General features: G+C 31.4%; 1 protein-coding gene across 1 annotated transcript in view; it reads left to right on the top strand.

Annotated features, from left to right (window-relative positions):
* Positions 1-1,005: 1,005 nt before the first annotated feature.
* Positions 1,006-16,757, top strand: part of LOC111624939 (phospholipid scramblase 1-like) — an 18,539-nt gene continuing 2,787 nt past the window's right edge. Inside the window, exons 1-2 of the mRNA XM_023367935.1 lie at positions 1,006-1,164; positions 7,813-7,977. Coding sequence (XP_023223703.1) covers positions 1,060-1,164; positions 7,813-7,977 — 270 coding nt within the window. The 5' untranslated portion in view covers positions 1,006-1,059. The remainder of the gene's footprint in view (positions 1,165-7,812; positions 7,978-16,757) is intronic.

Raw genomic sequence — 16,757 nt, forward strand, 5'->3', positions numbered from 1 at the left:
GAAAATAATACAAATCGCATGGTCATCCAGTACAACAAAGACTTTCAGCACATATACAAGGAAATAGCGGAGGAGAAGAGGATCAAACTAACGTACACAAGAACCCAGACAATATATGTGCTACTAAGGAATGAAAAAGACAAGCCGAGTAACATAAGAGCATCAGAGGTATACAGGATATCAATTAAAGACAACAGGTTTCATAGTGTACTACATAGGATCAACAAAAACGTCGCTACAAAAAAGACTGAAGGAACATAAATATGACATATACAAGAGTAGGTGCACCACAGCACTGACAACACATGCATCAGACCTGGATGTACTACATGCTGACTTAGGGAATGCTACTCTTATAAAGAAGTCATTCCAAACTGATCACATAAGGACACTGGAAAAACTAGAAATATATAAAGCCAACAGAGCAGGAAACTGCATAAACTATAAGGATAATAACACAATATTGTATGTGTGGTAACATGCTTATGAGAAGGATCCCCAATAATAGTGACATCTTATTTACAAAATTTTGGATGAAAACATTAATATGAGGACGCTGGGCCTATATATTTTATAACAGAGAATGACACAAATAGCCAAATTATTTGGTATTAAATAATTCGAACACTTGAATTAATTGGCAGTTTAAAATTTGAACTCTGGTCATTCCAAAGTTGGAACAACATCGCAATATCGAACCTGAAGCAGAACTTGATAGTGTCGAAAACATTTGTTCTTGCATCTAAATATTGTACGTTACTGGATAAAAAGGTTCTGAAAGGGTTAAATTTAATCTAATTTTTTATTAATAATATTTAATATAATTAAATTGTCAAATGATCTTTTTTTACATTTACATTCACTAAAGNTTAAATTGATAACATTTCAGACATTGTTATAAATCTAATAAAATTATTTGATATAATAATATAAAGACTATACTATGCCCTATAGAAAAATATTTCTTCTATATTCTAGAATAGAAAATTATATAATTTTACAGTAAAATTTTTTTGATTTTTAGACACTGATTGCTTGACAAGAAATTGCTGTGGCCCTATGCGTCCATTTGATTTACAAATTCTGGATAATTTTCAGAGAGAAGTCATTCATTTGTATCGTCCATTACGATGTGATTCCTGCTGCTGTCCTTGCTGTCTTCAGGTTTGTAAAATTTATATTCTTTTTGGTAAAACAAATAAGCAAGCAAACTTTATTGCCTTCAACTATCAGTAGCATGCTGCCCATAGAAGTTGTGGAAGCACTGCTTTCCTTGTATTTTCTAAAATATAAATACATATTGTGTGATTACTTTAATATTTTACAGTACTTTGAATTAATTAGAATTAATATTTTATTATAACCACATTATGTGTCTTATTACAAATTTCTATACTTCATTTGAAAAACAATGATAAGATTGCTATTGTATATTTAAATATAAATTTGTATATGCATATTCCCAATGGAAGTGCTGTATCGTTGAATATGGGATAGCTTCCATGACAAAAATATTTAAATGGTGTAAAGCAGCCAGATTACAGCATTCATGCATGTGTTTTACAGAGCACCAACCTCACACAGTTTAGCTTGTGGATGCAACACATCAAAATATTATATAACACTTCTAATGATTCTATCAGAGCTGGCACAGCTTTTCTTTATATTCAAATGTCACTGCACGCCACTGTCAACTATAGCTCATATAGTTGAGGGTAACATTGGTAAAATGTATGTTGGATTATATTTGTAGCAAACAATATCAGTGTAAGAATCATAGGAGATGCTATTAGATTCCTATGTATTTTCCAAGGGCTGGAAGTAGTAGGGAATCAATGTAATGGACAGAAAGGGAACAAAGAGAGAGACCAGAAGGTGTCAACTGTTTATGAGAAGGACTGTAAGAAGACTATGAAAATAAAGACATGATCACTTTTTATTTAAAACATATTCTTAATTTATTATATTGATATTTAAATCATATATACAAGGTAGGTGCTAAAAGTTTTCAGTCTGACTATATTTTAGACATGATAGGAATAAAATAATGATAGTATCAGATAGCACCATCTGTATGAAGACTAATAAAACTGTTTTTTCTGACAATTTGCATAAGTCGCTTGGAAACATTAATTTTAGTTAGACTTGTTGCATTAATTTTTATCATGTTTGCCCTTTCTGGACAATATGCCAGGGCACACAGCTGCCAAGGCTGCTGTAAAGGAGTGTGGGTTTGAGGAGCTTGACTGTCCTTCCTATAGACTGGACCTGGCTCCTAGTTATGTGATTACTATCTGTTTCCAAAACTAAAAAAATACCTTCAAAAAAAGGAGACAGTTTATGAGCATTTTGCAGACAAAACTGCAGACTATTTTTTCAAGGATATTGGAATGCTAATTCCAAGATGTAATAAGTGTGTTGAACTGCAAGGAGACTATATTAAAAAAATGACATCATTGTTTAATACCTAAAACATCTAAAAATAGGCTGGAAACTTTTGGCACCTACCACACACACACACACACACATCTAAATATATAAAATTACTTGTCCTGACTAACTGACTGAATCACTGATTGTTTCATCATTGGTCAGAGCAAACCGCTGAAGCTAAAGAGGTGAAATTTGGTACACAGTTAGAGTATGTCATGGAAACACACACTAAGAAGGAATTTTTTGAAATTCTCCCGCAGGGGGAGAGGGAGAGCATTAAGGCTTAACCAGAAGAACGGCTTCTACTGTACTATTTTAGATGCAATTTGTTGTATAAAATGATGTGATGATGGTGTAAAATGTTCCCGTTTACACGGTCTAAAATACAGTACACTGTTCCTTTCTAACAATAACAACACAATTAAACTTTAATGTCTCAAATGAGCAAGTGACACTCTGGCACTCCACAATCGAGCAACACTCAAGCACCCGACAGTTATTGATAATTACAACACTGGTTCTTGACCAGCCACACAGTTACCCACTCTGGTAACACACACTCATCAGTACTACCTCCACACACAACACTGACTCAACCCACACAAAGGGAAGCGCACAAATTTTCCCTCTCTCACAATTTCTCCCTCTCCAGGTGGGACAATCTCATCCCGCATTCTTAGGATACTATTACATCACCCACCTAACACGTGTGACAGAGCTATGGACTGTCCATCAACACTTGAAAACATCCACACACCTGACACATGTTACAATTGAACTTAACACGATTTTTTTGTTTTCAACTACATTTAGTCTTTATTGAGTACTTAGGTGTATTAAATTGATAACATTTCAGACATTGTTATAAATATTTTTATTTATTTTGATTTTTTAACCAAATGTTCGAATCGTTTTAAATTCAAATTTGTTATTGCATATTGGTTCAATTATAGAACGATTGTAAACTTTCCAGAAAATTGATCAAATTGAAAACAGTTTGTTTGATTCTTGGCAATTCTTATCATTCTCAGCGGTAGGTGTTATATAACAATTACTTTGGTTGTTGAAATACTGAATATAAATGGTGTTTGCTTGCAAATTCTGCGTGGGCGAAGTCACGGGTAACAGCTAGTATATATATAACAAACTTTCTGCAAAGAAAAGTTTTTAAATGAATATACATGAAAATGAAACACCTGGGCTTGCTAAAACTTTTCATGGATTAAAAGTTCTTTCCTCTTACTGCTCAGAGGACAATGAATAAAAAACAAATAATATAAGTAAATAATATAATGATTAAAAATTATTTGCAGATAAATTATACAAATGAAATGTCCAAAAGAAGTTAAAATTATATATATAGAATAGAGATACAGTAAATAAAATTATGATGGCATTTATAATTTGAATTTTTAACAGAACAGAAGTAATGTGCTGCATATCTAGAAAGCTCTGATCTTTAATATTCAGATCAATTCTCATTGGGCTGCAGTCTCCAAATTGCCAACCTATAAATTCCACTGGTGTCTGTCTGTCGTTCCTTAATCTCGAGAATGGAGTTAGATACAGTGGAATCCCGGTTAACGAACTTAATCTGTTCCGCGACTCCGTTCGTTAACTGAATTGTTCGTTAACCGAAGCAATTTTTCCCATAGAAATTAATGCAAATGCAATTAATCCGTTCTAGTCTTCGAAATTTTTGTCATTTTATTTGAAATATACAGTAATTTTCTTTGATGAAAATGTAGGAAAACGTAGTATCTATCATTACAGCAACAAACATGTAAACTTTGTTTAATAATACCTTCGTTTGTTGTAGTTGGTGGCAGAAAAGTGGAGATATACGAACATTAATGCTTAGAACGGGAATCCCTCCAAAAAAATAACGGGTAGCACTTCATCGGAAGAGTCTTCGTGTCGAAGTCTCTTTCGGTAAAAACCCACCAGTGGCTAAGTGGTCTTCGTACCTTGAACACGACCTTCGTTCGTGGGTTCGCACCTCGCTCAGACGGGCTGGCCACATGGAGTTTTCCGGGATTTCTCCATGTCTGTAACACCTCCCAGATGGCATTCCCCCTAGTCAGATCGCTCAAGTGTTGCGTTGCCATAACTTAACAAAGAAACGAACACTTTCCGTGAGGAACAAGCAATTGATCTAAAGTTGATTGTCTTACTCTTTTAATCAAAATTTTTTTCAAATGCGATAGCGCATTGTCGTTTTCTATTGCCACTATGACTTTTTTCTTTCTTTGATGCCATATTGATGAAATATATAAATCACAAAACTGAAAAAAAGAAGTATAGTACAAACACTCGGAAAAGCAATGCTTAACTCGCGCATGCCTAACACCAACTAAAATTTGACACAAAATACCGTTACGTTCGTTATCCGAATTTTGTTCATTACCCGAGACAAAATTTTTGCAAAATAAAAGTTCGTTAACCGATTTGGTCGTTAACCGATTTGGTCGTTAACCAGGACGTTCGTTAACCGGGGTTCCACTGTACATGAAAGTTGAGACCAGATGTGGAAAGCTTAGGGGCAGATGGTCCTGATATATGAACTACCAGTTAAAATGGAAGTCGCATTATTTCAATTATAAAATTTTCTTCGGAATGGAGTTAGGTAGATGACTGGCATCACTATTGTTAACAGGAAAAGTATGATATACAGGGGCAAGACAATACTAAAATTGAGAGTATATATTTTAAGTTAAATAAATTAAAAAATATGATTAAAAATTGCAGCCTGGCATTGTGACAATCCACAGTAAATAATTGCTTGTTAGATGTATGTCAATTCTTAATGATTATCATATTTTATAAAAAGCTGCAGCAAAGTTTGGTAATTTGATTCTTTTTAATATAAGGATATAAACAGTGGTGATATTCACAGGTTTGCACAGGTTTGGCCGAACCCGTTGTTAACATTTTCAAAGTTTTCCGAACCTTGTTAAAAACACATAACATTTCTCAGTGGTTTTGTTTCTTTTAAAAAATATATTAAAATATACGTATTATACTATGTAACACTACTAAACTAAAGCCTTATACCCCGTTTGCCTTGTTGTGACCTCCCTCGACTGTTTCAATCTCGACTGAAACGAGGTTCAATCGCGGTCAACTCAAAAAAGTTCTTGAAACTAGATCCAGGGGTCATATTCTGGTCACCGTCACTGGTCTCTCGTCTCTCACAAGACAGTCTCTGATTGGCTAATCCAAATGATTAGCCAATCAGAGACTGGCTTGTGAGAGACAAGAGACCAGAGATGGTGACCAGAATACGACCCCAGCATAAGAGAGATCCCACAATCCCACGCGCACGAGAAAATACAAGATGGCTGTGGAACACGTGTCTAATAAAATATGTACAAAATAAACCATTTTGAACACTCTTTATTATTATTTATATATATATGTAGTTCTGGCATAAAAAATGTTAAATTTTAACTGACTTAATTTTGCAAACGCATCTTTTTTATTTATATGGGTATCTTAAGGTCAGTTTTTGTGCTAATGTTGCTAATGCACCATTTGAGTGAAAAAAAATTGTTAAGGAAAAAGTTTCTGTTAGTGAACCCTTTGTTAAATATTTTGAATATCACCACTGAATATAAAAAATCTGGAATTTCATACATCTTTCACTGAACATTCAAACTACGATTTCTGAAATTATTTTCAATCTGATATTTTTGTATTTTTTGTTATTACTTGTAGTATATACTGGTTTTTGTTATCATCTTAAGTATGTTTTTCAATGCTTGAGTTGTTTGTAGACAGTTGACATAAACAACAAATTAAAGCCTAAATGAGACAAATCTAATAACAGAATATTTATTTATCTATTTTTAATGTCTTGTCATATGTTGAATGAATTGAATTATAAAATTTCCACTTACTGATATGTTAATTCATAATATTGATTGATATTAATTCAAATTTAAAATGACAAATTTAAATGCATTTTAGTATGAATTTAATAACAATCTTGTAAAGTTACTTATCAATGGAGCAAATCCATGGAGGTGTTCATATTTATATATTAATAGGTAATCTGTTCCTGACCACCTTCAGCAGCCCAATTTTGGTTTTTGCATTGCTTTGAAACATTCTGTGCTTAATTTATAATCATTCTTTATATAGAAAATTTTAGTTTTACTAAATAACTGCATTTAACACAGCTAATTTTTCTTTATTACATTTTTGTAAGACAAAAGAAATATTGTGATTTAAAATTATAACTGTTATGATTTGCTGTTAGGGAATACTAAACTAAAGCAAGTGTCAATATTGCAAACTGTGTATGAACTGGCAACATCCGTGCAAGACCGCTCGAAACAAGAAGCGACCTGTTTTTCAAATTGCATGCCAAGTTACGGATGGGTCAACAAGTGCCTTTAGTCTTAGATTAGAATAAAGTTTAATTCTAAGTTAAAAGGACTGCCATCATTGTTCTAACATTTGCTCACATTAATTTTTTCTTAAATAGATGGATTTGTACATTACATAAAATGCATTGACATTGTGACATTTAATGAGGTTTCAAGGATCAAACTGTAACATGTAATAGCACCTAATATGTAAATATATTTATTTTTCCTGCAAAAAATTGCTCATCTCAGTGAGTGAGTCAGTCAATGAGTCTAATGTAGCTTTATAATATAGATAAAGTATAATTCCTTATTTGTTTTGCTTTTGATATTTTATATTCATTTAATCAAAGTATAATTAATAATTATCTTCATTTAAATCATTTTATATCTTATAAATAGTTTAATGTAGAAATTCAGCTTATTTCAAAACTTTTAATTACTTTTTTGTATTTCATTTCAAAGAAATTTTTTGTAAAATTTAAAAAAAATTAATAATAGTTAGTAAATAAACGATTGTTATATGGAAAAGATTTTTTACAAATAATTTACCTGATAGTTATTTATATTTATATTAAAATTAGTAGTCAAATTTTAGATACGTATACTGTCATGGCGGCACTTCATACTAGTTATTGATACGTGTGCTTAAGAATAACCATGAATCACTATCGTGAATTAATAACTAGTAACGTTTGGCACAAGGCTGCCTGCCGGCGGCTCCCCTCCAGGAGGAGTTAGTCTTATGTACGAACAGTCGGGACAGGCGCCATGACAGTATACGTATCTAGAATCTAACCAACTTAGTTTTGGGGTTGAAATACTAATTCATTTACATAATAATTTACTACTATTATCAATATTAAAAATCAGAAAATAATATAAAATTTTTCAATACTTATTTTATGTCAGTATTTAATTGATGCATACAACATATTTTATTTAATTAATTTGGAATATGAAAAAATTTAGATATTAAATGTATGAAAACTTAATATTGTAATTCTAGAGTTTGGAAGTTACTGCACCTCCTGGAACAATTATAGGCTATGTAACACAAGAATGGAGTATTTGTTATCCAAAGTATCGTATTGAAAATGCAGCAAAAGAATGTGTATTGCGTATTGAAGGTCCATGCTGCACTTTTAGTATTTGTGGAGATGTAGAATTCAAGGTAAATAAAAAGTATTATATCAGTGTTGTATTTAATAATATATATATATAATATATTATTTCTTTATAGTTAAATTAGTTTACTGAATTATAATTATTTACTTAAATTTTATAAAATAATATTAGTTTCCATAAATTATTATAAATTAGATAATAGCCAAATGAAATATAAATGAAACAGCAGTCCAAATTTTTTTAACTACCAAAATATATTGGACTGTTTTAAAATTTGTGTGATATTTATTGAATTTATTGATTGAGATGATGATAGTGATCTAAATCAAATAAGTTTTCCTTCAGATTGCTAAATGTTCATGTTAGCAAAGAATGTATTTAATGTTAGATGGCATTGCATAGAAACTGTGTTAATGACTATTCAAAAATAATGAATCCATGAATCTAACATAAAACTGAACAAATTAAAGCAGATAACTGAATCAATATAACATGTTTTTAACAAATGGAAAAGTACTGTTTTTATTAGAAAATTAGTAATGTTTATGTTTCTATGCTAACATAACAAAAATTAAGAGTTTAAATAGAAGTTCTGTTATGTACTTAGTCTCCAAATACTTCAGCTTTGAGTATGGTACTTTAATTTCTGCAAAAACTTTCAAATATAAAAGCTGTGAAGTCAAAGTTCAAAATCACAAATAAAATGCTATTCAAATCATGATCTTTCAACATTTAAAGAGGAGGTTGTGACATTTTTTCAGTAGCTTGTAAAAGGTTATAATGCTGATTTTAAAATAGCTTCAAATGCAAATGTTTTGTATTAAAAAAAAAAGCAATTTATTTTGTATTACTATTTAGATTTTATTTAAGAATTTTAATTCCTAGTATCTATGTTTATTTTGTTTTATTTGTTGTTGTTGTTATTGTTTTTTATGAGCTTGGATCTGGTTGTATGCAGTCATGAAAAATTAATATGCATATTTAATTTTTTTAAACTTTTATTTAAATAAAGCAATAAGTAAGAATGAAATACAAATGAACCATAACGAACAGTTAACTTAAGCATATAAAATTAATTTTATTTATTCAATAATTAGTATATATATATTATCATAAAAAAAATCCAGTAACTTGTTCTCTAACTTTCCTGGCAACATATAAAACTGCATGTTTGGTGCCATCTGTTATGATATTTTATTAAAAACACTTTTTTATTTTTAATGGCAAAAAGCTTAATTTTGAGGGTAGGGATGGGTTTTATAAAAAATTGTAAATGCTAATAATGAGTAAAATCATCAAGTCTGACCCTACTGGAGATATGACACACTACCCCCTTTATTTTCCACCCTGTTGACTTTTAACCACCAAAATTTTATAGCATCAATCCCCCCTAATAAACAAACCTCCCCAGCAAAATTTCAGAAATTTTTGACAAAAAACACAGGAGTTATTAACCTTTAAAGAGGGTGAACAAAATTGTGCCCCATACACACACACTAACATCCATACATACAGAAAAAAACCCTTAATTATTTTGCACATCTCAATGTTTCAAGGTCCCGAGTCCAAAAAATGTAAAAATCTTGGAGTCATTTTTTGACTGATTGCCATACTTTCCCTTTGTTATATATAACAGAGCTGGGAAAGTAATAAGAAAATTTTATATTTGTATATGATTTTGTGAACACTAAATATTTTTGAATCATAAATAATATCTTCAATTAAACTTATTTTAGTTGTATCATTTGAATTCAAAATTTGGTAAATAAAACTTTGATATGGAGAATACCCATTTAAAGAAGCAACAAAGACAACTATTGGGTTGTTCAAAAAGTAAGTTTGTTTTTTCTGTGGAAATTTGTATTGTATTTTTTTCTACAGAAAAAAATACAATATTTTTATAATAAATAAATATTTTATTGAATTATACTGGTATATCGACCATTTTGGTCAAATACCTGTTGTCATCGTTTCTGGTAGTAGCATGATTTCACATTCATAAAAGTTTTGATCGTTGCTTATGAAAAACTGATCCAAATGATTTTTGACATTGTCGTTTCAAGTAAATATCTTACAGTTAAAAAATTTGTATAGACTGGAACAAGTAATAATCTGAGTGTGCTCGATCTGGCGAATATGGTTGGTGTGATAGCATGTCCCATTTAAGTTATAACAGTTTCTGACGAGTTACCAAACTTGTGTGAAATTTGACATTATCGTGGTAAAACACTACACCTGTTTTGTTGATCAATTCTGGCCGGCTTTTCTGTTTGATGATATTACTCAATTTGTTTACTTGCTGGCAGTACACTTTTGAATCAATTGTTAAATTGTTGGTAAAAGCTCCAAAAAAAAAATTTCCTTAAAATCCCACCAAAGAGAGCATCTCTCTTTAAGAACACGTGGAACCCATATATCATGCTTTAAAACAAAACCAATTTGTTTCAAGTAATCATAAACAGTTCAATTTAACAAATTTAATCTCTCTTTATTCGGCAATTTGCTTCAATCTATACCTTTATTTTATTTTCATTGGTTTCAACTGGCCATCCAGAATTTGGTGCATCTTCAATATTGAAATTGCCAGAACGAAATTTTGTAAACCAGTTTTGGCACTGTCTTTCTCTCAACACATCATCACCATACGTGTACCACAATTTTTTTCTCGCTTGAACAGCATTTTGATTTTTTGGTAATAAAAAAGCAAAATATGCCAAAATTGCTGCTTTCGATCTTCCATATTTGATGGCACACAAAAAATAAACAATTGCACAAAATCAAACAAAATTTTTTATAAATAAGCCTTAAAATGCTAGCTGTCAAAATATATAATGATAATATGGTTTAGAATGAAAATGGCGGGAAAAATACGACTAATCTGTCTAGTGGTAAAAAAAATGAAATTACTTTCCGAACAATCCAATAGATGGCTGATGCAGAAAAGATATCAGCCTGCCATTTTGAGGAATCCAGGCTTAACTATGAATTGAAATCTCAGAAATTTTGATAGGTAGTTTAATTTGGATATGTTAATCTCTGTTCCTCTAATCCAGTTCCTTCCATTGTGGATATGGTCAAACCCATAATGAGTGTGAAAAATTAATAGGTTGTTGCAGGGCAGAAAAAGTTAAAGAAACACTAATAATTGTCAAAAATATGTTTGGAATTTAGAATTCAAATTTCAAAGTTAACTTGTAGAATTTTTAATCTAATTATTAAAAATAATGTTTTATTTATATAAATATACAGTGGAAAACCTCACTTAATGAGCATAATTCGTTCTAGAATGTTACTCGTTAAGTGAATTAATATAAAATATGATGTGTTCCATGCCAAAAAAAATACTCAAATATTTTATGTTTATTCAAAGAAAATTATACAATATACATTGTTAAGGAGTGTGAATCATCTTCTTTTCTTCTAGCTTGGAATGAACCAACCTGGAATATGAATTTGATTTGGCCACACGAAATTGTCCGCAATATGACACGGAAATGCTTAATCAAGTCCTCATCAATCCCTGTAATAGAAGCAGAAATGCTTGAGTTTTCGAAAAATTGTCGAGCGGTATTCTCATCATTCGAGCTACCGAAACCAGGCTTTGGTTGATCGACTATTAGACCCAATTCTATACGGAAACCCTTCTGTATATTCGTTTTTCAGAATCTTATTTCTTTATTTTCTTTATCACTATGCGCTTGCCACAGTTTGATTTCAAGCTTATATGCTACATGCAAACAATATTCAAAACACCAGACAAATTCAAGAAAAAGAGCAAAACATTCCGCGTCATTAATGTACAAAATTCAGAAAACTATGTTTTACATTGCAAGAACTCGCACCAATGACACAGTTGCAGCTAGTTGCAGCTAGTTTTAATTTTTTTCATTCAATAATAGTTCGATCTACAACATGCGATCGGTCCAGTCGCAGAACTCTACAGAATTTATGAACTTTTCTCTACATGTTTAAAATTTTCTGTTGTAATCTTCCGTTCATTTTCGTACAAATCATTCGTTTACTGTTATCACATAAAGTATTATTATCAATTTTGTGTTACATAATGATATTCTACTTACTTGCAGCTGCAAATTCCATTTTTTAAATTTAAATTCGATTGATTTTTAGAGATTTGGCACCCTCTTGAATATAGCGTAGAAATCTTTGCTTACTGCATGATGCGTCTAGCTCGATCGAGGGTCCCCTTTCAACTAAACTACAATAGCAGGTATAAGGATAGGGGGCGCTAAAGTATAGAATTCAACCTTCGGACTCTTATCCAACCGAACCCACGACTAGAAATTACCGGAACTTAAACTCTATTTTTCGACTTTTGGCCAGCTTTTTGGGATTTGGTCCCACTGTGAGACGTGGAGAACACCCAGAAATCTCCATGTGGCCAGCCTGTCTGAGTGCTGCACAAACCATGACTGAACTCTCAGTGTTCAGGGATGGAACTGCTTGGCCACTGGTGGGCCATAAGATTCTAATACTTACTTATGCTGACACATCTATGATTGAAGGAGAAATGGAGTTACAAACTGTAGTTTCTTCAAAATCTAACATTAAAGAACAAGTGTCATTTAGAACAAACCAAAATGGAAATAGAATGAAATTTATTTAAATTTTAGATTTATATGTATTTGGATTATTTTGAAAGTAAAAATTACTATCTACACATATTTGTTAATTCCTTGTTTTGTCTCATTTCTAGAAATTGAACATTTCTTCTTCATTCCATCAGTACCTTATGTAAAAATGATATAAAATAATACTCCAGGACCTTAAAGGTAGACAAATGAAAAAGGACAAGTGAAGATGCTATTTTGGATAATCTATGTTTATTTTACTGAGAGATTCTCACTATTGGTAACAGTGTATTGAAAATCCACCAGAGGACTCTCAGCTTATAAATGTGATTTCATAACATGGATGCTGTTGAGAAAGATTTTTAACAATTTTTAATGTTTGTTGACGTTGTAGCCTACAAAAAAGGGTCAACAATTAAAAATGATAATTTTTTATTTTTGTAGTTTAAAAATTTTTTCAGGACTTTATGCTCAACTCTGGACACTGAGTTAGTTGTGAGTGCCTTCATTTTGGAGTTTTACAATATAATAATCATAAACTGAACAGGATAAGCCATTTATAAAATTCATTTCCCTCCTTCTCAGTGAAAGAAACCTAATTGTAAATTCTTATCATGCAATAAGCTTTTATTAAATACAGTTTTGAAGTTTAATATAAAATACATAGCAGCTTATATACAGTGGAACCTCACTTAATGAGCACCTCTCATAATGAGTAATTCAAATAACGAGCAAAGCAAATTGTAAAAAAATTACTTGCTTAATGAGTGACATTTCACATAATGAGTGACAAGGAGAGAGGAAGTTCCAGATTGTGCACATGCTACATCAGTCTGTGTTTAGCACTCATTTCACTAGCATCTTAGTGTCACTTGTGATCACACATTTTTCCAAACTTGTGTTCAGATATATTACATATAAACATCAACAACCATAGTCTGTTATATAATAAACATGCCAAGCAATATGCCAAATTCTTGGGCTATGTAAAGGCTATAATTAAATATTAGAAATGACTGTATTTTGATTTTTTTTTGTTTTCTGCAAATCAAATTCATATTCCAGGTTGGTTCATTCCAAGCTAGAAGAAAAGAAGATGATTCACACTCCTTAACAATGTATATTGTATAATTTTCTTTGAATAAACATAAAATATTTGAGTATTTTTTTTGGCATGGAACACATCATATTTTATATTAATTCACTTAACGAGTAACATTCTAGAACGAATTATGCTCATTAAGTGAGGTTTTCCACTGTATATTTATATAAATAAAACATTATTTTTAATAATTAGATTAAAAATTCTACAAGTTAACTTTGAAATTTGAATTCTAAATTCCAAACATATTTTTGACAATTATTAGTGTTTCTTTAACTTTTTCTGCCCTGCAACAACCTATTAATTTTTCACACTCATTATGGGTTTGACCATATCCACAATGGAAGGAACTGGATTAGAGGAACAGAGATTAACATATCCAAATTAAACTACCTATCAAAATTTCTGAGATTTCAATTCATAGTTAAGCCTGGATTCCTCAAAATGGCAGGCTGATATCTTTTCTGCATCAGCCATCTATTGGATTGTTCGGAAAGTAATTTCATTTTTTTTACCACTAGACAGATTAGTCGTATTTTTCCCGCCATTTTCATTCTAAACCATATTATCATTATATATTTTGACAGCTAGCATTTTAAGGCTTATTTATAAAAAATTTTGTTTGATTTTGTGCAATTGTTTATTTTTTGTGTGCCATCAAATATGGAAGATCGAAAGCAGCAATTTTGGCATATTTTGCTTTTTTATTACCAAAAAATCAAAATGCTGTTCAAGCGAGAAAAAAATTGTGGTACACGTATGGTGATGATGTGTTGAGAGAAAGACAGTGCCAAAACTGGTTTACAAAATTTCGTTCTGGCAATTTCAATATTGAAGATGCACCAAATTCTGGATGGCCAGTTGAAACCAATGAAAATAAAATAAAGGTATAGATTGAAGCAAATTGCCGAATAAAGAGAGATTAAATTTGTTAAATTGAACTGTTTATGATTACTTGAAACAAATTGGTTTTGTTTTAAAGCATGATATATGGGTTCCATGTGTTCTTAAAGAGAGATGCTCTCTTTGGTGGGATTTTAAGGAAATTTTTTTTTTGGAGCTTTTACCAACAATTTAACAATTGATTCAAAAGTGTACTGCCAGCAAGTAAACAAATTGAGTAATATCATCAAACAGAAAAGCCGGCCAGAATTGATCAACAAAACAGGTGTAGTGTTTTACCACGATAATGTCAAATTTCACACAAGTTTGGTAACTCGTCAGAAACTGTTATAACTTAAATGGGACATGCTATCACACCAACCATATTCGCCAGATCGAGCACACTCAGATTATTACTTGTTCCAGTCTATACAAATTTTTTAACTGTAAGATATTTACTTGAAACGACAATGTCAAAAATCATTTGGATCAGTTTTTCATAAGCAACGATCAAAACTTTTATGAATGTGAAATCATGCTACTACCAGAAACGATGACAACAGGTATTTGACCAAAATGGTCGATATACCAGTATAATTCAATAAAATATTTATTTATTATAAAAATATTGTATTTTTTTCTGTAGAAAAAAATACAATACAAATTTCCACAGAAAAAACAAACTTACTTTTTGAACAACCCAATAGTNGGCAGATGTCTGAAGACGCTCAAGAGTCTACTAATAAATACATTAAAAAGTTTCGAGAAGATTTTGCAAGAAAAGTTCCCGAGTGAAAACAGTGGAAGACATTATTTTACACCTATTATTAATATCCGATCCGTTTATTTCGAGTTTCTGAGAATTACCTCGAAAAAACTCAAAGTCATTGCTTCCAGAAGCAGTTTTATTGTTAGTTGCTCCACGTATACCAGCAAGTACATGAAGCTCGAGCGATTTCAAAGTTGAATCATCTGATTGCGAATCAAATTATTCTTTGGATGACGATGCATGAACTTTTAATCAACTGATTGTATGTTTTATCGTATTAAACAATATATGGATTTATTTTGAACTTTTTCTATAAAAGTGGTTCGTGTTAAATCCGTCATTTTGTTTTTATTTCAAATTTTGACTTCGGATTAGTAACCAGCGATCCCGAAAACCCCCAAATACTGACTTTCAGCCAAATTGATAATGCTTTTGACTTTTGGCCAGCTTTTTGAGATTTGGCCCCACTGTGCGTCTGTGGAGAAAACCCAGAAATCTCCATTTTTAAGGGAAACTGGCCCTAAATAGGGACCAGTTTCCCTTAAAAAGACCTCCCAAAAGGCATTTCACCTAGGCAGATTGCCCATGTGTTGCATTGCTATAAATTAACAAACAAACAATTAGAACCTTATTGTGACTGCCCATTTCCTAGAATGGATGCCCTTGTAGGTGTCAACAACTGTGGGCAGCTGAAAGCCAGAGGCTGAATCAAGGCAAGCATATGTTGGCCACAATCTGTACACAAAGTGAAAACATTCAAATTTTTAAATGTGATTTTTAAACATGTTTGAACTTATCACAGCATTTAAAACCATTTTAGATTTATATTAATTTTGAAAATTTTCACACTTTCTGCAGAACATAGTTTGGGAAACACTGCTTTATTCTACAAAAATACATGTTACAGTGGGTGATCGGTTAACGAACATAATCCGTTCCAAGACTTTGTTTGCTATCCGAATTGTTCGTTAACCGATTATGAATTTACCATAGGTTTGTATGGGAATTTGATTAATTCGTTCTGGAGGCACCCCAAAATAAAAAAATATATACTTTCTTACTACGTTTATTTATATGTAATAATAAAAATACATATATACACAGATGTGCATTTTTATTAGTTATGGTTTTTTGTTTGTGGGGGTTAAATAATCTGTCTATGTCGATTGCTTTTCTCTCTTCTTCGAGATTTTTCAGAAGTAATTAATAGCATTGTAATTGTAGAGATCCCCAAGCTTATTAACCTCAACCTGGTTTGTATGCCATTCTAAGACCGTTGATCTGACATCCCCCATTTCTTCAAAAGAACTTTAATTAATAGCAGATATCGGCATTAATCCTCTTTTTCAGAATAAAACATATCTTGCCGAGTTTCTTGGTGTTCTCTATTCAAGAGTTCTTGACGTTCTTCTGTCGTCAGATCCGTTTCAGGTTCCATTATGAGCTCTTCATTGTTCTTTATTTCTCAGATGTGATTTTTGTTA

The sequence above is a fragment of the Centruroides sculpturatus genome, unplaced genomic scaffold (genome assembly GCF_000671375.1).
Source record: "Centruroides sculpturatus isolate CEXI.00-Female unplaced genomic scaffold, Cexi_2.0 scaffold133, whole genome shotgun sequence".
In the NCBI taxonomy this organism is placed as follows: domain Eukaryota; kingdom Metazoa; phylum Arthropoda; class Arachnida; order Scorpiones; family Buthidae; genus Centruroides; species Centruroides sculpturatus.